Genomic DNA, 23,914 nt, shown 5'->3' with positions numbered 1-23,914 from the left:
TATGTTAAAAGTTTTCCTTTGCAGCTCAGTTTTCCTTTAGCGTCAACTTTGAAGGAGTTTACTGATCAGCACCTGCTAAAATGTGCATCACTCTGGAGTCTTTGCAGTTTTGACCCGTCGCTCTTTTCACTGTGTTTTGCAGGAGATTAGAAACATGCACAACGAGCAGCTGATGGGCATCAGACGAGAGGAGGAGATGGAGATGTCTGATGATGATATGGAGGATGCCCCTGACAGCAAGGACTCTGAGGACTCAGGTATGCATATGCATCCACAGTTCAGCACTTCTGTCATCTTGACAGGAAGTACACTGATCACGATTTCCAAAGGATCAGCACAGAGACTGTTAAATAACTGAGGGAGACAGCTCTGTTTGACTGAAACGACAGTAATCATCCCCCAAGCACCTGACATGCCTGCATGAATAAAAAAACACATTCAGACTACATCAAGTTGCTGACAATATGCAGGCTAGCCTGAGTTAATGTTGAACATAAGTGCTGAATGTCATTCACCTCAGTCCACCCCAGTGAATGTACACATAGGAGCATGTACATGTGCCAATCTGTCCACATCTGCCAGCTGCCATCTAATTTCAGATTGGGGTATCACTGAAGTGCCATAATCTTCTGTTGCTCCCTCAAAGGAGACTCTTTGTGTTTGCTGAAGCAACAAAAGTTAATGATGCTGCTAATCCCTCAAACCCCATAACAATAACCCAATAATTCTATAGTAGTCATTGGTGCAACATGCAGGGAACCACATGTGAGCCCTCTTCATCCCATGTTCTGTGCCTCTTTTCATGTCTCAGATGTGTGGTTTCTTCTTGGCTGTTAATCAGCCTGATCTCTGCCTTTTGCTAATATGACAGCATCTCTAATTAGCATGCAAATGTATGTAAATGCACTCGTCACTTCAGCCCCTTCTCTTTTGCAGCCTTGCAGTTTAGCTATCATTAATTAGCATTGCTGTCAAAGACCTGTCATTTCGCTCAATGCTGCAGGATTGGCTGAGGTGGCAGGTGTTAATGTGACACTTTTTCGTATTTGTGTTAACAGGCTGAGTGTTGCACCCCCCCCCCCCCCCCCCCCACACACACACACACACACACTCACTAACCTTTAAGCAAACGGGCATGTTTACACGTCAACCATCCCGGCTAAAAACACCTGTGTTATGACTGCAGCCTCTTAAAAAGGGAATCGATGCTCCGCATCTGACTCATGTACAGAATAGAAGGCAAAAGAGCCGCTTCTGTGCATGACTGTACACCCGAAGGTGTATGCCTACGTGCACACTCGCGGATATCTGCAGGTCGATAGCTTTGCCTGTTACGTAACAGAATCTGGCCAAGCAGTTGACATCTCCTCACACCAAGCTGATGAGGCTCTCAGATCAATACACTTCTCACCTCAAACCTTCATTTTGCTGGTAGGAAAGAGCACACACAAACCCAGCGTGGACACACACACACACACACGCCCAGCAAGAGTTCATTAACACTGCCAATGGTCCTCCATGATAGACTGCAGGCAGCACTCGTGAACACCCACACAAAACCTAACAAGACATGCTTTCATGCACACACTCACTCACACAGGATGGGGCTTATCTCCCCAGTCCAGTCAGTGTGTTGCAGTTTCCCAAAGAGCTTCTGCTCAAGGCTTGCAGTAGGAGAGCAGAACCGATATAGTAGTGGACATCTTTGGAGCTAAGCAGATCTCATGGAATAATACCTCCTCCCAATCTACTCCTTTACTCAGTAGGTCAGGTCAAATGTCCAGATGAGAGCTACTGGCTAGAACACTCTGGTATTATTACAGCTTTGAGTACATTAATATATACTACAGGTGTTTGATCCCTGGACATGGTATATAGAAGTGACAGTGCTCCACCAACTTGACAGCATTGTACTGTTGGACTTTGGGCCCTTTTGTGTTAGAATGCTTGAAAAGTAGCTAAATATCATTTACATTTGGTTACCCAGTCTGCTTTCTAAAGGGGACCTACAATGCTTGTTTGCTTAACTACCCTTTCTGCTTTGGTTTAAGGGGGATGGGGGGAGGCCCCTTTTTCAGCTGACATAAGGGTATATCCTGGACAGATCAGCAGTTTAGAATCACCAATTAGCTTTACACACACATCTTTGGACTACTGGAGGAAAGCAGAGTGCCTGGAGAAAACTTACACAGAAACAATGAGAGCATTCAAACACCACAAAGCGAGCCCGCAGCTTACAGCAACCTTTTCTCCTGTGAGGACACTAACCACCTCTGCCTTATGCTCATTTCCAAAGTCTTGTTTTCATTCGTGGACTCTAAAATTGTAGCTTTGCATCAGTAACAGTTTTGTAAAATCTGTATTTATCTTATACTGTGGATTAGTGCAAACCCCTCAGCTTGGTCCAGCCAGTCACTGGTCTAAAACAAGCTGCTTTCGTTCCCTTCCTCTTTCCTTTCCCAGCGTTTCTTTGATTTGCTAGTTGTTTGGAGTTGTTGGGGCCGTCTTTCACCGCTAGTGCTGTTGGCCTGGTGTGGCCATATCAGTTTATCCAGTGTCATTGACATTTTACAGAGCCCAGAGTAGAAAATATGCCTCAAAGTAAACATTTAGAGCAGCCCGAGCTTTTGGCTCACAGGGATAACTTTCATATATATTGACCTCAGTGTTTGAAAGTTCTGCAGTGCTTAGTGTAAGCATGCACTACACAGAAAATAAGGAAAAGCATTATGGGTAGCAATGTAAAGTTTTCTCCAAGCTTTCCTCCCTGGGTCAGCTATAAAATTTCATATAGTGAACTTGTTCATCAGTCTGGATTTACTCAAAATGTGATGCGAGTTGTTTTTTCTTTTTAATATCTTGCCAAGCCGCTGTCATTCAAGTTATGAAAGGGAAGGAGCCTCTGGTTCCAATTTCAAAATGTCTTTGAATGATATCCTCACTGTTAACCTGGAGACACAGCACTTTCTCAGTTGATCAAACATCGTATGTATTTCTTTTGCTATAAGCGGGGATTAAATTGGGATTTGTATGAGGTTCATAAGTGTAACTTATAACTGTGACTGGCAGAAAAATATTTCTGCATACAAAAGGTCCATATTGAAGTAAAAAAAGTTGAAGCATCAAACTTTAAAGATGGGAATTAATAATCATGGTCCAGCCTTTCTTATAATTACATCAAAAGGAAAATTCTTTATAGACATTATAAGTGATGTTTCACTGCTTTCAGTACTTTGTATTGAACAGTGTGCAAATGTAAGCTAACCCTGCTAGCAGTGGAACCTATTGGCTAGCTTATTGTAGCAACTGGCTAACTGAAATAGACTTTCATAGCGGTTTACTTTCATGAAAGGAAACTACAATAAGCTTCTGTGTCACTTTTCTCACCTAGGTCTCTCCCTAGCTTGAGTCCATCTTCTCCTGGCATCTATTTTATCTGAATGAAAAAACAGACAAACTCACTGGGAGACCACACTTCATGCACACTACATTATTCAGTTCACTGTTAAACCCAATGGTTTGTTTGAAAATGTATTTTAGTCCTTGGCTGAATTATTAAGATAAAGAATTACATACGTTGTTAAAGATAGATCTGTGAGGCTGGGTGTCGCCTGATGGCAGTGAAAAGTAAATGTGCCTGAGCTGAAGTCCAGGATATAGCAGTGAGTTGTTGCCAGCCGTGATACTCTAGCTGGCATGATTTTCATCTTGTGAATCTGTATGTGTCTGTGTGCAGACGTGGCAAAATGTTTCTCTGGCAAAACCTGCACCAAAGGGCGTGTCTGCCTCTGGATTTTAGCAGATCTGAAATTTTCCAGGTGTTCAGTTTAGATCAAAAAGAAGCCACATCTCAAAAATCACCGTAGCCTGACTTGTGAACACAAAGTACTATTTCGATGATATATTTATTACTAAATTAGATTTTTACCAATTATATATCAGAAACATAACACGTCGCAGGTAACACGATCCCATCACTACACATTCTTTAGCTTTTTCTTCAACTTTATTTCTGAGATATCAGTTTTTGACCATTATTTCTGACCTTGATGGCTGCCTTTGTGCCTCAGCCATTATTGTTGGGTAGCTGAAGCCAGTCAGAGGTGCAAATCAAAGTGGTTGCAAACAGAAAATGCTTCATTATATTATCAGGAATATGGTATGTAAATTTCATGCCTATCCAAGTGAAAGAAATCCTCCAACTGCGAATAAAATAACAGTGGGTAAAATAATGGGATGTAAACCAAGCTTTCTGGAGCTTTGATGTCAGCTGCTTTGTAGATAAATACCATCTTTTTCTGTCATGCTCTGTCCTAACTCTTTTGTTATCAACGCTCTAATAGTCACCTCCTGCTGTTGCCTCTGTGAATGAGGAGTGATGCAATCATGACTGCACATGTCACTGTCAGAGGTGCAACCTTTACTATCTTCTTTGTGTTTTAATATATACGTCTTCAGAGGACAAACAGCTCGGGGAAAACTCAAGAGCACCGTATCAGGAGTGACACAGTAAAACTGAGCCTTATCTCAACTGGAATTTGTATTGTTAGGGGTGTTAAATGAATACATGGAATGACCGGTGGCGATCCATGATAACCAGAATATTTAATTTTCTCTGTGTTTATTATGTAGGAGTTTCCCAAGCAGAGGCATTAAAGGAGGAGAACGACTCCCTACGCTGCCAGCTGGACGCCTACAGGAACGAGGTGGAGCTGCTAAAACAAGAACAAGGCAAAAATCAGCCAATTAGGAGCGAGGAGGACAACACTCACTCACAGCAGCTCAGCTTCCTGCAGCAGGCTCTACAAGGCATGCAGAAGGTGATGCTTATTGTCTACACAGAAGCATACAGAGACACCATCTTCCAGCCTTCTGTCCATCAGTGGGTTTAATCTCCTATTGGTTCCTGTCGGCACTGGGTACTTTGTACCAACAAGGTCGCTCAGGTTAACTCGTTGAATTTTCTATGCAAGCTGAAACCTTCGCTGTCATTTATCCATGACCCAGCACTTTAAATGGTAGCTAAGTGCTATTTGGGAGCACGTAGAGAAGCACAGTTGTCTGGAGCATCTGTGAAGAGCAGCTGAAAAATATTTTTACTGGAACACTTGTTCACTGTCAGAACGGGTTTTATTTGGAACTTGAGAGCTATGTGCTGCGATTCGAACAGCATGTTCTTGGAACGAACCCAAGCCTATTAAAACCATTTCAGACCATTTAATCAAAAAAAGATATTGAAAAAACATTATTAGGATTTTAATGACATGAACTAGGTTTCAATCTAAAAGTTGCTGAATAACTTTTTACATTTCCTACTTTGAAAAGAACCCATCTAAGTGTTTTAAAACATTTGGGCATCTTTCTTTGCCTTTAGACAATAATTCTGATGGCAAAAGACCCAAACGGGACAGGCAAAAAAAGACCTCAACCCCAAGGTCAAGGAGTGAGGTCAAGTTTTCTGAAAGATAGGAGGCTGAGGTGGTCAGTAATGTCACAAAGCATGTGCAGACATTTTACAGGTTCAAGTCTACAAAGTTTAGTTAATAGGCTCCTAAAACTCCAAAAATAATTTGACTTCATGCATCCTCACATGCAGCATTATCTTTTCATGCACCTCTGGACCCATTTTCGTTCAGCTCATGTTTTACATCCCTACACAGAAGTGTTTTTTCTGGTCCCCTTGCACTTGTGCCTCCACAGTGCCTGCAGAGTTTCCACCTGGTTTCCAGATTGTGGAAAATTGCAGTCAGAACAGTCTGGGGACAAAGTGAAGGTGCAAAGTGACCCAGATCCCCTGGATCACCCTCCTGACCCTACACGCCTACATGCTGGGTCACAGCTGAGGACACACCTCTCATCACCGCTGTTGATCCTCTACAAGGAATTGGCTTTAGTATTTTTTTATGTTTTAGGGGGAAAAGCAGCCACACTGAAAGCTGTCCAAAAGTAAAGAAGATAATCTTTAAGACTATATTGGTTAAGTCATTTAAAGTTTTTATTATTTGTATGGGTTACCTTTGGAGCCTTTTATTCTTGACCTTGAAAACAGCAGATCAGCAAACAGTTTTATAAGGTCTGTTGAGTCGTTCTGCAGCAAAATGGGGAAACAAGGACATGCGTAAGTTCAATTAACTCTAATTCTGTTTCAGCATTGTGAACCGGATCTGCTGATTAAGATCAAAACGATCACTGAAATATTATCTTAACTACTAGATCTTTACCTGACAGCTTAATAATCTTTCTAAATTTGAAATGAGCAGCCATAGGCTGTCAGAAATCCTTAAATCTGCCTTTACAATGCTAAAGTTTGACTCACTCTGGGTGTCTCAGGTAATGGAAATTATGATCAATTCATGTTTAGAAGAAGAAAAATCCATTAAACCCCCACTGCTCATTTCTGCTCACGGAGAGTAATTACCTTTCCAACTTGCATATCCCGTGGTGTGTTTATGAAAAGATTAGGTGAATGGATTAAATGAACTGGAAGGCGCTGCAATGGGATACCTCTCCTTTGTCAGCGTCCACACGTTGTATTGCAGAGTCCCTCAGACTAGAAAGTAAACAAAAATATCAGCACATACTGACAACCTTGTCTCGTATTCTTGTGAATTATAGTGTAACAGACAAAAAGCACTGAGTGATTAGGAGTGCAGGCGAACATTTCTAGCTGCAAAGACCCCCCTCCAACAAGCGTACCGCCTTTGTGTTGAAATGAACACAGAAGGTGGATCTTTTTATCTGTGTTCAGGAAGAAACGTCAGACAAATTGGACACAAATCTAGGTGTTAGCCTTCAAAGCTTTCTCAAAACTGGTTCTTCTGGTACTCAAAGCAAGCATGAAACCCAAATGAGCGTTCCGATTAACATCCCTATTAAGAGTTTTTCTTCTATATTCATGCATATTCATTTTTGACTGAAAGATCTGCAAAATGATTCCTCTTGGACACATGCACGAGAGCAGAATTTTTCTTTCTGTAAAAATGTTTATTAATCATATAATTCACATCCATATCTAATTGCTTTTTTGTATTGAGCTGAAGTTCCAATTACCAGTATGGGGATTAGATGCTAAATATTAATGAACAAATGGCGTATTGTTCCTCTGCTTTCAGAGCAGGTTGATTATGAGGTTAGCATTGTCACGGTTAGTTAGCTCACAAAGGCATTAGTGGCTTAATGTGCTCGCTTTTTTGTTTTTACAGCAACTGTTAAAAATGAGGGAAGAATTAAAACAGCGGGAGGCCGAGCTGGAGAAGAGTTTGGAGGAAAAACAACAGTTGAAGAATCAAGTGCAGAACCTGAAGGAAGGTCTCCAGAACCTGCAAAACGCACACGTAATGCAGGTAGGTGACAGACATGCACGCTTTCACTGGGAACATGTGAGTGTTGCCATTCTGCGTTTCATAGGAGAGTGAGTTTATTTGTTAGAACAGTTATTATTCTGCACTTTAATGGGAAAGAAATTAGTCCGAGGCCTTCAAGAAGTTTCAGTGCACAAAAGAAATTAAAGATGTAAATCATAAATAAATAAACAGCGAGCAATGTGAATGCTGCAGTACGTAGTCTGGGGTTGAGAAAATCACTTTGAACTAGTTTAAAGCTCTTCTAAACTCATCAGGATCCCAAAATGGCCACATTGGGTGGAAAAACCAGTGTGCTTGACTGCAAACAAACCATTCAATGGTGGCTGAACCATATAAATATCAAACTATACATGAGAACCTTTGTGCTCACAGTTACATGTATAAAGTCTGAAAAAAGAAATTGATGCACTTCAGCATGAATCGTGGCTCAAGAGTTGGCGGTTTGTCTTGTAATCGGAAGGTTGCCGGTTCGAGCCCCGGCTTGGACAGTCTCGGTCGTTGTGTCCTTGGGCAAGACACTTCACCCGTTGCCTACTGGTGGTGGTCAGAGGGCCCGGTGGCGCCAGTGTCCGGCAGCCTCGCATCTGTCAGTGCGCCCCAGGGTGGCTGTGGCTACGATGTAGCTGCCATCACCAGTGTGTGAATGGGTGTGTGAATGTGTGGATGACTGGATATGTAAAGCGCTTTGGGGTCCTTAGGACCAAGTAAAGCGCTATACAAATACAGGCTATTTACCATTAGCATGAATGGGGTCTTCAAAATATCAAAACTGGGGAAAAAAGGACAGACTGCAATGAGATTTCTGACTTTTACTGGAGGTTTCGTTCTCATTTTCCTCCCTGGAGTGTTTATTCGTTTTTTAAACCACGGTATAATCAAGTTTTTCATTTGTAATTTTACTCCAAAAAATATTAATGTTGCAGCGTTCATGTTGTAAGTAGTTCAGTAAAATGACATTTATGAATTCCCTCTGTTTATGTAATAGTAATGTGCCCTACTAAAAAGCAAAAGAACATTTTAACTAATACCCATTTAAAGGCCTGTGTGTCATTTGTGTATTCAAACATTTTTCAGTGTCTGCAGGCATCCATAGAAACAAATTGAGCTAGTAAACTATAGCTGCACCATATCTTCCAGGTAGTTCCATTTTCAGCTGCTTTCAGCTCTGATCACTTGATTTGTTGACTGAAAATCAAAGTATAATAAAATAATAATCAAAAAATAAAAGAACTTCTCTCTTTTACCTTCTCTTAAGTGATGTTTGGTGGCATTATTCCCCTTGTAAATGGTAACAGACTGAATGTAATTGTTCTCCATCTCCAAATCATTTCGTCCAAATGGCAGCTTGTTGCTGTAGCTGACTGTAGAGCAGAAATATGACCGTCGACGTTAATTGCAAAACTAACTGGTGAGTTTCAGCCTCTGTTTTGTTTATTCGGTTGCACCATTTCTGCTTGTGCTTCGACTGTGCTGGCTACATCAAACGTTTGAAAAAAATTCAGTCCACAGCAAAGCTTGACCTAGATCACAACCTGGTATTCACTTAGTCTTTCTTTACAAATTTTCATTTTGTTTTGGGGCCAAACTCAGACCTGCACAAGAAACTGAAATCTGTACAGCTGTGCACAAAAACTTCAGAGAGGAAGGTGCACACGAGTCACAAGCCTGACCTGCTGTAAATTTGGCCAGTGCCACTTTGAAGGTCACCATCTTGTTCACTTCTGAACTACTTTCAAGTGGGAATGCTATTTTTGGCTCTCTCATAGGAAGTGCTTCTTATGCATTCTTCCTCTTTAACGTGTCAAAATGGGAATGTTTCAGCTTTATTTTCATTTTCGGGATCTAGATGAAGGGAGGCAAATTTGGCAATCTAGTGATGCGGGTTGTGAGTGAAGATTGTGTTTGCGCAGCCAACAAACTCCTCTGTTTTCACTGCGCGCTGTGAACCAGCACACAGTGGCACTTCCAGTTTTCTCAGCTGAAACTTCTCTGGCAGACACCTCAGGACAGTACAGTAAAAGTCCACATTAACAGTCTCACCCTGGGGAACCAACTCACGATGCACAACCCAGTGGGGGAAAAATGGGATTTGTCTGAGTGTTTTCTCACCTGAAGCGCCGCCTTAAGCCGTGGAAAGTTTGGACTCCACTGCGAATTCATATAGTATACAGTTTAAGTGATCAGAACAAGGCTTACAGAGACCAATCTGTAGTAGATGGTTTCTGCACATGGTCAAGAAGATGACCTATGAGAAAATGACATGAGCTAAATGTAAATCAAACGAGGCTTTAGATTTTCATGTACCCATTTCTAGAGTTTTTAATTCAGACCTTATTCAGTGTTTAAGCTGGACTACACAGAAGACTGGGCTGTGGTGCCTCTAAAGCACCTCTCCCTTGGTCAGCCAGAGTCTCATCTTTGAGTGGGTGACAGCACACTGAACCAGAATGTAGCGTTATTTCACCAAAAACAGCGATCGCTCGTAGCAAGGCTTGTTTTTCTTTTAAATAACTCCCATAAGGCCAACTTTCCGCACGCACCCTCAACAGCATCCTGCCCAGTCGGGTACATTTAATCAGTCTCCACAGGCTCTTCAATCATTATCTCTACATCCTTACTATCATAAAATGAAAACCTGCCCTTGCTGCCTCATTATAACAATGCTGAGTATTTCAAGGCCCTTATCGTTATCCAAGTAATATACCTAGGTGTAAACAGAGTTTTTAAAAGCTCTCTGCAGAACATCCATGCCAGCAAAAAGATTACTGCCAAAATAAATACCTTCAGCCTTTAGGTTGTAACCTGTTTGTCTAACAGTAAGGCAGCGCCAGCAGCAACTCCCATCTCACCGTGCCCTCGTCTGCACCAGATAATGCAGTTTTTAAGGGTTTTTCTCTTCTGTGAGGCAGGCTGTCTAACCATCTGAACTGTATGTTCTCACAACACCCGCATGACAAAAATACCAAAGAAATTAATTCACTTTTTTAACTAGAAACACATTGAGCACAGTTGACCAAACTCAAATGGTTTCTTCCCTTTTCTGCAGCTGCGATTTTATGTCACGCCGACCACCAGCCTTACCCAGTCACGCGCTCTCAGTCCTGAACATTTTGTCCTTTGTGTCATGCATCTGCACCGGCATCACACAAAGCAGTGTTTTTTTTCTCTCAGAGAGGCTGTAACTAACAGCGATGTCAGAGTATGGTCACCAGATTGGGGGATATTACCTGCCAGATAGGAGCCACGTGGCCACACCTGCTGCTTTATTAATCTACATTGGTGTTTTTGGGAAAAGACTGCTAGTAACAAAGTGCCTAAAGATGCAATTTCAAATTGATTCTTTGCTCAGTCGTCTGTGTTGACATAACACTGGCTCATCCCTTGAGTTAGGTGCCTTTGTAATGCTTGAGTGATTCACAGGTCAATGTTAAGTGGTTCCGCAAACAAACAAAAGCATTCCTCTGAAAGCAGTCGGGTACAAGGACTGGAATGAAAATGAGTGAAACCTTTGAAAGACCTTCAGAAAGCCTTAAGTATTTTTCCGAACTGAGTAATTGTGGTAAATGGTCATCTGAATGTTGATCACGATAAAAGGATTTTTGCCACCATCGAGCAACCCTGCCTACCCCAAAAAAACACATTAGTTAAATGTGCTTCTTCCACTGAGACACATTTTTCCATTTAATATTGATTCGTGTCAAGCTGTATTACTACACTCTTCCACTGACAGACGCACAATCCTCAATCTTATAAATAATTTCAGTTTTCATGGGTCATTTTTCTCTGCTTGCTGTGTCATGTTTACTAATGTTTCAGGTGTTGTCCCATGCGCCGAGTGCTAAAGTGCTCATGTTTGTTAATGTTCCTTCTCGCTCGGTATAATGAGAGAAATGGCTGTCATTAAAATGAGCCTCGGGTTAAATCGCCTATTAAATTGGATGATAATACAAACGAAAGGCTCTCAAACTATGTGGGAGCCTCTGCGTGTGTTGTCTGTTAGCTCGGAGATAACAGGTTTCATGCGACGCCGAGCTGAGTTAGTCATTTGTTAACGGATCTCTTCTTCTTCCGATCAGCTGGAATGACAGGGTTGTCAATAGCTTGTTAAGAGTGATGGGTTTGATTAGAAATGTGTCCCTCCACAACTGTGAGCCCTGGGAAATATGCTAATTAAATTCTTGCATATGGGCAAACATGAATCATGAAAGACAGTCTCATTAAAGGGAGAAAGAGAAATCAATTTTGGGGCGTTGCTTTCTCCGAAGATTAGCAGGCAATGTAGGATGATTTGTCATGCCGAGGACATCTCTCATGCCATCAGTTCTTCTTCACTGGTTCAGTCACTGTCCTTACTGTCAGCGAGCTGTCGCCACATATCACTTCACCGATGCAAGTGCAGGTCATTGAAGCCATTAACCTTATTATTATGATCACAACAAACATCTTTATCATTTCTTTGTATGTATTTTATTGTCGTCACTAAGAGTTTTCCGTTGGGATTTATCGGCTGCTTTCCTTTGTGAGTAAAGGGGCATTTCGCTGACTTAGTATCGCAAGTTACCACTTGTGAGACGATATACATGAGAAAGCCAGGATATTCAGACTTTCAGTACCTAATATAAGGAAAGCACTTCCCATTATGCAACTCAATAGTTTATTTTCACTGGAAGCCTCCCACACTGTAAATGTAAACTCAGCATCACCCACAATTATTCCTTATGATAAAAAGCATAATTTAGAGCCAGAGATAAGGGTAGCAATCTAAAACCAATTCTAGTTGAGTCCTTTCCATTTAATTGTATTCTTTGTAAGCTTGGCGGGTTTATCTGACAGTCTAACTTGTGGCGTTGGAGCTTTGCACACCTGAGTCAAATGCAAGCCTTTATTAAACACTGTTTTTCTGCTGTGTTTGGGTCCAGAGCCAGTAAATTGTTCCAGACAGAATATTGATTATAAATCAGTAAAGAAATTGATGTGTATGTAGAATCCATAACAGTCCATAATAACTTATAGACATAAATGACTTTATTTGTAGTAACTGCTTTTCACAAGATAAAGCTGTCTGTGAGCTACAGTGGGTCTGTTTGACACTCTGACAGCTTCTGAAGCTCCTAATTTTTATATTTTCAACTCAACTTGTTAACATAGCAGGACAGTGATCCGAAACACACCAGCAAGTCCACCAATCCAAATTAAATACACAGACTGTACATCCGTGAAAACCCGTCCTTACACCTGACAGGCTGTTTTTTTTGTTTTGTTTTTTAAGCTGATCATTTAGCAGGTCTGCTGTGGATTACTTTGCTGTTGATGGACTAACGTATCATTAGAGCTGTTTTATATTCCAGAAAAATCAGGACGCACACTGTTACATATTTAATAGCTGACTTGTTTGTGCCAGTTTTGACTCAGGAAGAGTTAATTACATCCATATGGAGTTTACTGTCTTAGCTTTTCTTGTTTCTTCACAATCAGCTCATATCTGGACATTATTCTAAAAATAAACAACTTTAAGACCTCCCTCCTGCCTGTCTGCATACATTGGTGCCTGGCTTGTTTCTCAGTGTGTTATTCTTCATATGTTTCTAATGTGCTACAGCTGGAGATGTCGAAGCAAGACGACAGAGGAAGCGAGGAGAGCGCTAATCAAAGCAGCGTAAGTGGGGAAAAATGCTCAGTCCTCCACATAGTTTTGTCCTCATTCTCCCTTTCTTCTTCTTGTTTTCCTTCTCCTCCTCCTCCCGATTTCCCCCTCTCTCCTCTTCCAATGACATGACAGATCATTACGGGCCAAACTAGTTCACTGCAACTGCATGTGTCATTTAATAAATCACACAGACACAAGTGGGCTAGGAAATAAAGGAGTCATAAAGTCAAAACGGCTTGCACATGTGCGTATGTCTACACACCCACACACCAAGACACACTCACAGGGTGTTATGGATGGATAAAAAAAGGCCACCAGAGATCCCACACTAGAAGTGGAAATGGTACGCACCGTACTATGTAGAACAACAAACACAGACAAAATCTCTTCTGTTATGCTGCCTCTTCTCTGCCACCTGTCAGAGATCTGAAACGAGCAGCTTGATCGTTCGCCTTCCAAGTCTCTTCCCCTCTCCCTCTATTTGTTCTTTTCAAACTCGTCTCCTCTGTCCTGTCATTGTGTATGTGCGAGACACGCTTCCCTCTATTAGAAATATAGCTGCTGGCTGAATATCCTCCCTCGCCTCATTATCCCCTTCCTCATTCATTATCCCCGTTTTCATTGTCTCTCTGGATTGACATGTTGGTGGTGAAACTTTCTGGTGTGCTCGTCGCACTTATTTGTGCATGATTGTCTTTTTATTGTGTCCCATGCATCAGCCTAAATTTGAATTTGTTTACATTACGCCAGATAACTCAGTCAAACAGTGCCAGTGGCTGTCTGCAGACTGATTCATGCTAACCGTGTGTGTGTTTTGTGCACGTGTAGGAAGCCACAGCGTCGACGGTGGTGTCCTGCAGTCAGGAGAAAGAAGGTCCCACAGAGAGGAATCCACCAAGTCCTGTCCACTCCGAGAGGGAAGCTCTGCTAGTTGGTACGCTGACACTCTGGCTTTTTCCCAGCACTCTCACTGAGACATTTCTTAACCCATGAACTGCTCAGTGGCAGGCCCGGGCCCTTCTGTGTGGAGTTTGCATCCTCTCCTCACGCTTCCTCCGGGAGCTCTGGTTTCTCACCAAAACATGCTAAGTAAATTGTCTTTTCACTGTGCCCTTTACCAGGACACAAGCTTACAGCTACATTTGATCGCTGGCTCCTGGTTACATTCAAATGCCCCTTTCTCCAGAAATGTGTGTTTCTTATATGCAGAGTTTATTATTATAACACACACCTTACTCGAGCTGCCCTCAGCATTCATGGCCCTGCAGCTGCACACAAAGTGTCAGAGTGCCTTGAAGGCAGAAAGTAGGAAGATTTGGATAAAGATTCAGAAACACCAAACATGGGAAGTCTGGATGCTGCACCAACCGCTGCATTTATGGCTTATGGGGGGGGGGAAAAGGATGACGACTTCCTTGCAACAAGTAAAAATCAAGGGTTGCGTTGTTTTTCATTTTTGCAAATAGTTGCCGTGACCAGCTGCTTTCGACTGCTTAAGATTGAAATGCGATAGCACAGGTTGCCTGGTGGGAGGCAACATGTCTCCAAACAGTTGCACTCTTCCTTAGACTGACTGCAGTCGCACTCAGACAGATTGGCTGAGGTTGGCAAATAATGATCAACTATGAGATTTAACTCTGGTTGCATTCTGGTTATAATCTTATTGAAAGACCAGGTTCCACAGTGGCTGTCACTGTGCAGGTAAATCACCACCCTGCAGATACTTTTTAACTCTTTGTGAAGGAATCTCTGAATTCCATTTTTTAATCTATGAGTTTGGCAACAATATTGCAAGTTTGTGTCTCGGTCTCCAACCACTGTTTTCATTAGTGTGACTGTAGCTTCAAAGCTTCCTTTCTATAGAGCGATCACCTGTTTTTGGATTTGCCTCATGGAACATTTTACAGAAACTTTTAATCAAGTTCAAGTGTTGTTTATATTTATTGGCTTGTTTCTTCAGGTGCTTGATAGTTGTGTCAGCTTTCAGACGTAATAGTTATACAATTCTTAGAAAGAAATGTGGTGTAAAATAAGAGGAATGGCAGCAGTGTCTGTTCCTTTCTGGAAGTGAAAATCACCATTTGTCATCTTTTATGGTCTCATCAATGTAATGATCATGAGCTCTGACTCTAGCACATTCTGGTAATCTACACACAGACGCAGAGAGTGGGTGCATATTGCTCCAGCAAACGTCTGCTGTCAGTTGGAGAAGGTGTTTATTGGCTGATTTTTAAGGTGAATAAGCATGGACAGCAAAACGATTGTAGTGGGCGAATTGTTGCAAATAAATCATCGTGAATTTTAACTCGGTGTGCTATCTAAATGCACCATTAGATTCTCAGTCGGTCTCTTAATCATTGTCAGTGGAGCAGCTCCAGACGAGCACGCTGTTTGTGTTCAAGTATCGATTGACCTCCTGCAGGTGACAAAAATGAAGTCTTGGCATACTGTTTTCCTCTAAAAAGACTCTAATGCTTATCATATTTTTGCTTCGGTGTTTGACCCAGCAGAAATCATTGTTGCTTTCACTTTGTTTTGTTATTGTTGTTTGTTTTTTACTTGTTTTTGCTTCTTTTTTTCAAATCAGGGTACCTCAATGCTGCATAGGTGATTTGTAAACAGAGGTGGAGGATTACCTCTCTCCTGGCCCTGTCTGTGAGCTGATAGCAGATGGTATGTTTGAGCTAGGGGAGAGTTGGGCTTTGATGAGACAACGGCATCAAAGCCACCATTAAACACTCTCTCTAATCTGGAGCCACAATGTACAAGAGGCTCTTAACAGTAGTGGGACTCTGGGAGACGCCACTCGAAGCTCAGTCAGAGGACAGGAGAAAGAGTCAGATAAAGCGGCGTTGTGAACATACTGGTGTAGTTCATCGACGTTTTATGGGTGACAGGAGGTTTGTGACATGGCTCTGTGTTAACATCTTCCCACGATTTGTTTGTTCTACCTCAGGGATCATTTCAACGTTCCTGCACGTCCACCCGTTTGGAGCCAGCATCGAGTACATCTGTTCATACCTGCAGCGTTTGGACACCAAGGTAACAGACTCGCACGAATCAAAACTTCTTCTACTGTGGATTGTATGCACCTGTACTGGCAGCGTGTCTCTTTCCTGTATAGGACTGATGTATGGGCTTGTATGCCAAGGCCCTGCTGTGCCATCAACACAAGCTGTATTGCTTTTAGAGCCCTTTGACAATACAAATATTTGTTTTCTCCCCAAGAGATAGGTGAGAGGAAGGATAACATGTGTCTGTCCAAACAGATTTACACAGCGCTGTGTTTTAGCCCCCTTTGGTATTTAGCAACATTTCTTTTGTCTTTGACTTGAACTGGGATAAACCGAGAGCTTGCTGTTTTAACATATGTTTTTTTTTCATTAGCCATGTAAACGCTTCCCTGTAAGTTCAAATGTGTACATTTTGATGTCGTAAGACACCTGGGTCATGTGAGTGGCTTCCTATATACGCTGGGTCATTTAAAGGTTTGGTGGTGTTTTCCAGCAGTGCCAACATGTGCACACCAACACATCTAACAACTAACTTCCACACTGCTCATTCTTCTTTGCCTTCTAAATGCGTACAGCTTGGTATTTATTATTATTATAATGTTTTGTTAAATATAGAAAAATGTTGTGAGCTAACTGTGGGTTTTGGAAAGGTCTCTTGGAAAAGAGACACTCCACTTTTACTGAGACAAATACATAACCAGTCACAGTAAACGTCAGACTGGGGACTGTGAAGGCCACTTGAGTACAATGAACTCATTGACATGTTCAGGACACCAATGCATGAGTTCGTTGAGCTTAGTTTGTTTGAGCTTTGTGAGATCAGAAAAATGACTGGATATGCTTTAAGTTGCTGCCGTGCAATTGGCTGATTTAATATTTGCCTTAAAAAGCAGTTGAAGGAGTGTACCTAATAATGTGGTGAAAATGGTTTTCAAGCAAGTTTAACTTTGACAATTTCACTTTTCTGTATGTGGACTTCAAACATGTCTTCTCATATCTGACTTTTCCTGATGCGGGAACGTATTAAAAGTAGATCCTTCTTCATGTCACTTGAAGCCAGACACCGCCCAATCCTCACACATCCTCAGCTTCCACTCTGTCCGCTGAGGCTATTCCATCCCCATCTTTCCGACGAGGCGTTTTAGACACATTATCGCTCTTCACTGCCACTTATATGAGGCTTTCAAGATGCCAACTTTCAGTGTCACCTCCAAAAAAGCAACACTAAGATTAATGGCCACTTCTCCTCTCCGCCCCAACAAGAAGACCTTCAGGGGGAAAAAATGGCAGCCTATCCCTTTATATTCCCAGCGCTGAGCAAACATTAAACCCTTTTCTGACAACTTATCATTTAGTAGAATTAATTGGCAAAAATGCGGATGTCTCAAGCGCATCGACGTGGCTGCCCTGAGAAATGCGTGTTCTCTGTAGCAACTCTTTAAATATGCTCATCACCAGCCTGACTCATTCTCACACATGCAAAGAGTGTGACGGACTTCTCTGATGCCTTTTGGGGATTTTTTTGTCTTGAGTGTGTTTTAATGTGAGCGGACGCCCACGCTTGTCTGTCTGTGTGCGTCTGAGTTTGCCTGTACATCTGTTGTTCCCACACAGACTCTTCGCTACACACATTAAGCAGCCCACAGAGTTTTGTCAATATCACTGGCTGGACTCACCAACAACGAGTCCAATCCTCTCTCCTTATCTGGTCGCTCCACACACACAATCACGCACGGCTTCATTGTGTGTAATGACACTCTAGTCCTATCTCCACGATGGCTCTTAATGCGTCCTGACATGAGTGCAGCTCTTAAACAATCTACTTATTAATTCAAGTCACTGTGGGATGTTTACAGCAGCTTGGACAGTGAATCTTGGCAGCGTCACCTCAGGATTTAGGCTGACTGATCCTCAGCCCACCCATGTGACTGAACGTGTAGAGGAGGTGTAAGAGAATAAAGCCTGAATGTTATGAACAACTCACTGGGTGACCCAACAAGGGCTGGTGAGCATTTTTCTCCCAAAGTGGTTTCCTGCCTTAAAAGATGTTTCCACTGAAAACAAAGTGAATTGAAAAGCATGAGTACACTTTCTCACTAATGGGTATGACTAAAATGTTTGCAAAGTTATAATTAGGGGCTAAGTATATTTTTCATCTGTGCCGAGTTTGATGTGCGTCGTGCAAATATAACTGAAAATTAGCTCAAAGACGACTGACAAGCCTGAAGGTTTGAGCGCTACATTAAGGGGATCCAGAGATTCTGTTAAGCCGTAGAAAGCATGGTTTGGGGTTAACTCGCCCCCTTTTGCAGTCTGCAGACTACACAAAATCAGCCCGATAATCACCAGATCCAGATGAAATTGGGTGTTGGTTGATGTCTGGAACAAAGATGGCCATCACGCATGAAAATTGATCACATTATCTTGCATAATATGTCGTAATGAGTACCGACACTGCATCTGGGACTTCTCGCGGCTCTCCTGACAAAAAGCCTAGAACATTAGAAACTACTTCAGCGCACTTCTGTGAGATTAAGCAATATGAGCACACAGCTGTTCAGTTTCTTCTACATTAGAAGACAGAGTCCAAAGGCCGCGCACATGTAAAGAAAGACGGTCCCTATAAATGGGGAGCAATGCAGTCTGTCTCACACTCACGGGAAGGTCGAGATTTTATTATTCTAGCATGCGTAATTTGACGCGCTGCCCATCGTAACAGATGAAAATAGCTGCTCTGAATGACTTATCCTTCATCCTATAATGAAACTTTTCCATTAGGGTCGAAACATTTCTAGGATGACAATGTCTCCATCCGCAGGATACCATGAGTCACTGAATAGTTTGAGTAGGAAAGGGATATGAATCACATGCTACGCTGTGCAACCACCAGATTTAAGCCCAGGTGATTAAGAAAGATTCTGTGGCCAGCGTCTCCCACATTATAACTAAAATACCAGGAGAGCCTTGAGTACATTTTGGAAGCTTGCAGAATCAGTACCAGGATTGATTAAAGATGTTCTTACGGCATATGGACGCCCGTCAACTTACCAGCTTGCAATTTGGTACAAATCTGTAAAATAGTAAGTTAGAATGATTGCAATTAAAACTACTAAAGTATTGCAAAAGGTTTGGTAGTTAGAAGGGGTTTAAAAAACCCTTTTTGTTGGTTAATAAGTCAAGCATTGAGTTCTTCAGCTAATGAGTCTGTACGGCAGTGACAGGAGACGGCAAAGCTGCGTTTGAGTTGCACAAAGGTTCCCACTCCCGCAAAGTTTTCAAAGGTAGCAAAAATCTTAAACTCCTCTAAGTCAGTGAAGGACGGTAAAGACGCGGCTAATGTGATAGATTATCTCCACCAGCACGACTCTGGACTAGCTGTAGTTTCTTAATGTTTTTCCTGTAAAACCTGAAAAAAAGCACATCACTATAATTAAGTCTGGAGGAGATAAAGGCCTGAATGACCTTCCTCAGGTCTGCTAACAAGAGCAATGAACCGATCATAGTCACGTGTCCCAGCTGATTCAAACACAGTTGCTTACTTCAGTGCCATGAGCAGACTTTGACAGTTTTAAATTAAAACATTTTTTAAATGATTTTAAATCAAAAAATAAATCAAGGGGTTTTAATTTTAGTGATAAGCTGTCCATCAAGACATGATATAATTAATAGTTCCACTGCTTAACTCCAACATCTGGCTTCTAATAACTGTGTAAGTGTTTTATCTCATGTGAGGAAAGTCAAAACAGAATTCTGAGAGCCGAGTGAAGTCACAAGAGGTTAGTGGGACAGCAGATGGATGTGACCTGTGGTCTGATGCTGGTTCTCCAGAGGTTTCACTACTTTCAAGTGTGATTTGTGCAAGATCTGTTTCAGGAATACCTTCTTTTTTTTAAATTAATGTGATTGTGTGGTGCACAGGTGCAGATGGATATGTCTTAGACAATGTGGGCTTATAATCTGTACCTGTGTTTGCAGATCAACCCCACTGAGGTGGAGTCTCTTCTCTCTCGGCTGCCCTGCACCTTCAGACAGGAGCTAACTGGTGTCGGAGCCAGTCTAGAGAAACGCTGGAACTTCTGCGGCTTTCAGGGCATCAAGAGCACGTAGAGACGGCCGGTGGCACTTGTGGAGGAGAAAACAGGCGGACAAGGCAACACTGAGATACTGTAGACATGTGAAAGAAACCATGTAAAGTCCACAGCTATCAAAGACCGGACTGTACGAGGACACAGCAGACTGAGCACAGATCAGAGAGGAAAGTTAACAGCATTTCAGGGACTCTGTGTGGGTGGCAGAGACGTGCAAATGCTGCATTTCTATGGCTACAGTAGTGTTGACACCAAGCCCTGGTGATGCAGTCTTCATGAGCTTGAACTCAGTTTCTCGATGTCGGCTAAATATTTTTAGACGCGATGACTCCCCGCGAGTCGCAGAACAGCACCAATTCCTACAGTCACTGGATTATTCTGTAGTTTTTTGCCCACAGGGGCAGGGCATTGTGATTTCAAAGCCTACAGTCGGCTCTGTGTGGTGTCAGTGTGGGCCCGGTCTACAGGGCTACACTGGGAGGTAATCAGGGTACGCCTGAACACTTCAATCCTCCAAACCCTTTGGCCTCCCTCTCTTCTCTTTTTTGCTGTTCCTGGTTTGTAACATAGATCAAAAAATAGATATATTTCTTCATTTTCTGTAAAGGCGGTTAACAGTTACATAGAATCATTTGTTGTAATACACTGTAAATGCTTGGATGATATTTTTGATTATAAAAAAGATGTTTGAGTATACATAAATGAGTCTGTTTATTTTTTATATATATGTTTTATATGTGTCAATGAAGGTTAGCAGGGTTAGGGTTGTACATATTTCAAGTATTATTTTGAGCCAAGGAGTATAATAAGGAATTACCAATTCTCTATGCCATTACAGATATGTAGAAAAGCATAAAAATGTGTTTTTAAATACCTAAACCTTTCTGATTTCTCACTGTTTACTCACAGATCTCAAGACAGGATCAGTTTAGGTTGCAGATTAGGAACTTCTACATGCAAAGTATGATATGAAACGATTCCTGAACATGTTATATTGAGAGTGTATCTTAATCTTACCGTGTTTAATCCACATGGAAAGGTTAGATCACAAGCCCGCTGTGTCAGCTTGTCCAAAAAGAGCCTCACAAACTCGGGTGATGAGTGATCCGGCTTCTGGTTCTAGTGCTGATACGTTTTGACACTGTTGAAAATATCAGAAAAATGTGGATACACAGAATTGATGTAAATTTGGGCAACTGTGAGGAAGAGCCACACCTACCATAGTGAAAGTGTACCCCTTTTTTTTTTTTGCATGTTTAATACTTTCTCCCCGTTTATCCTGAGGGATTTGAATCAAATATTTTTTCCTCAGCTGTCTTAAAACTTTCAGAAGATTTCCAGGTTGCTAATAGGAGGATATCATATACTTGGGGAAGGGTCATCCCATATAAAGTTTTTAATTCAGCAAAATAAGTTCTGTTCTCAAACTAGAAGGTTTTTGAAAAAACATTTCAGGACCTGTTAATAGTGTGGGCACATGACACTCCTTAAACAGAGCCGTTTTTTTTCTTCATTTAAAAAACCAGGACTAATAGAAAGTAATTTTAAAGCAGATGAAATCACGGCTAGAAGATGAGTGTCAAAATGTGATGATGTGCCCTCTAAAAGTTTGCTCCAAAAAAAAGCACTTTTCATGTTATTCTCCAGGGTATTATCAGAAAATTGGAGGGAAAAATCCATTTCCTAATAGCCCACGTCATGGACATTAAAATTGGTGCAGTGTGGAACATCTCACAAAAAAAAAGATTTTGTCTTTAAATTGTGACGCTGGAGTGGGTGTAAAATTGAGCTGGTTGCAGATTTGAACAGAGCTGAAGCGTGTCTTTCAGTCCTGGAAATTGCACACACTTATGAAGGTATAAGAGCTCGGAAATCCTGGAAAAATACAGTGAATTAAAAAGCACCAAACTTGCAGTTTCATAGAATAAAGGTAAAAAATTTGCATGGCTTCATTAAAAATGCTAAAGCTACAAATAAAAAGTTGACAGCAAGCTAAATTTATTTATAAAGCACATTTAAAACAGTGTTCACTGACCAAGTGCTTAACAAAGTATGTAATACACACAAGCATTAATTAGGAGGCTTTCAGGGTCTTCACCTTACGACATGAAGTACCTTGAGGTGGCTGTTAGTTGGCTCTATATAAATAAGATTGAACTGGACTGAACTGAATATACATAAGAACAAATGAGGGGTTAGTGGGCTGGAAGGGTCAGAGAGTAAAGGTGTTCTGAGTTTTTACCAGTGGATCTGAGAGAACTGGGAGCTGAATGTAAACAAATAAGACTGTTAAAAAGCCTTAAAAACAATCAATTCTTAAACTTAACTGGAGAGGAAGTTAATGTAGAGAGGCCAGCACTGGAGTGATGTGCTCATGTTTTTAAAAAATGGGCTTATTCTGAGAGGGTGAGGTGGGAGGCAACGATTGATTTTATTTTTTCATGGTATGACCCTTAGGGAGTATTTTTTACTTGAAACAAAAAGCGTGTTTATCACTTTGTCCAGACAGGGTACTGTCTGCTCCTTTGCCTACAGCTCAGCTTTGTGTCCTTCATGTTGCTGCAGACACAAGTAAGCACATGACAGACACCAGAGAAAGGTTTCTAGGCCTCTAACAAAATCCACTCATGTTCCAGAGCACAGCCCACAGGTTTGGCCTTTTGGGATTTTTCTGTTAAAAGTAGCAATCTTGGCTAAAAATCCTTTTTTTAAATTTTATTTTATTTTATTTTTTATATATACATGTGTGATTTTCAGAGATGGTTGTATGGGGGGTGGATATATGATATTCAGGTGCAGTTGTTCAGATATCTTTATGCCTGTCATCCCTTACTATCAGTCCTGGGAGACACATACGTAGACCTGCACAGAACAAGACAGGTGGTCCACTTCAGTTTGTGCTCACTCTTGCTTGAAGGGCTGTATTTCTTTAGTCTTCCTGTTCTTACAGAAGCTGTACTCGAAGCTGGTTTTAGAACCTTAGAGAAGGACGTTTGTGTCTTTCAGAAGCCAATTAAGCCTGGCTGTCAGCCTGACTAAAGGCACAGTGCAGCCACATCGCACTTAACTAGGAAGCACACCTAGGGGATCATGTTAATGATGTTTAATTGGTGAGGCAGTTAGTTTGTGAGCATTCTGGCATACATGAAATGTTTGTGTTTGTGTTCCGCTTGCCTGGATCCATATATTAAGTGGTTATACAACACTCTTTCTACAGAGGGGAGTTTTCTTCTCCACCTTCGCTAGATAGAGAGTTCTCGCCGCCAGGACTTGGTGGTTCCTCCCAGAAGCCCAGTCAAGCATTCTTAATACGCCTCCACTGGGCTTTTTGGCGGCATGCTCTCTTCCTCAGTTGCTCTGGGAAACAAAGGTTTATTATTACGCATGATTTGCTCTCATTGGCCTCCTCCATCTCCTGCTTTCACTGCATTTGAAAAATTAGCACTCATGCACTTAGCATACTACTTCGTCTTGTAGCTGAATTAATAATGAGAAATGTTTTTGCCTACAAGCTCTTACAAGACTTTCCTTCCTGTACGCATGTGTCCGTTATTAAGAGCGGCAGTTTCATGGATGGAGAGTAAACTGTCTGTCATGGGAGTGGAACTGTTTGCACGTTAAATATAGTATGTAATATCCAACCCACTTAGCCTGTAGGCCTCTGTCAAGCGTGATTAGGAAGGAGAGGAAATGCTGGTGCTGTAATGCAGGACGTTATGTTTTTATGTGCAGGGAAATCCAGCCTTCTCTCTTCTCATAAAAGCATGCTAGAGTTATTTGTTATGATAATGATGTTACTGA

At 41.7% G+C, this 23,914-nt stretch overlaps 1 protein-coding gene across 11 annotated transcripts in view; it reads left to right on the top strand.

Moving 5' to 3' along the window:
* Nucleotides 1–20,795, top strand: part of enox2 (ecto-NOX disulfide-thiol exchanger 2) — a 186,251-nt gene extending 165,456 nt beyond the window's left edge. For 10 of the 11 annotated variants that reach the window (XM_080901323.1, XM_080901320.1, XM_080901327.1 and 7 more), the window contains 7 exons: nt 143–257; nt 4,633–4,820; nt 7,203–7,343; nt 12,964–13,020; nt 13,840–13,945; nt 15,968–16,053; nt 20,001–20,795. In XM_080901323.1, coding sequence (XP_080757449.1) covers nt 143–257; nt 4,633–4,820; nt 7,203–7,343; nt 12,964–13,020; nt 13,840–13,945; nt 15,968–16,053; nt 20,001–20,132 — 825 coding nt within the window. In that variant the 3' untranslated portion in view covers nt 20,133–20,795. Of the gene's footprint in view, nt 1–142; nt 258–4,632; nt 4,821–7,202; nt 7,344–12,963; nt 13,021–13,839; nt 13,946–15,598; nt 15,685–15,967; nt 16,054–20,000 lie in introns of all 11 variants that reach the window. The other variant, XR_013973864.1, reaches the window with a different exon arrangement.
* The last annotated feature ends 3,119 nt before the right edge of the window (nt 20,796–23,914 follow it).

Source organism: Rhamphochromis sp. 'chilingali' (genome assembly GCF_963969265.1).
Source record: "Rhamphochromis sp. 'chilingali' genome assembly, chromosome: 13".
In the NCBI taxonomy this organism is placed as follows: Eukaryota; Metazoa; Chordata; class Actinopteri; order Cichliformes; family Cichlidae; genus Rhamphochromis; species Rhamphochromis sp. 'chilingali'.
Note: the sequence above shows the minus strand (reverse complement) of the source record. Positions and strands in the feature narration are given on the sequence as shown.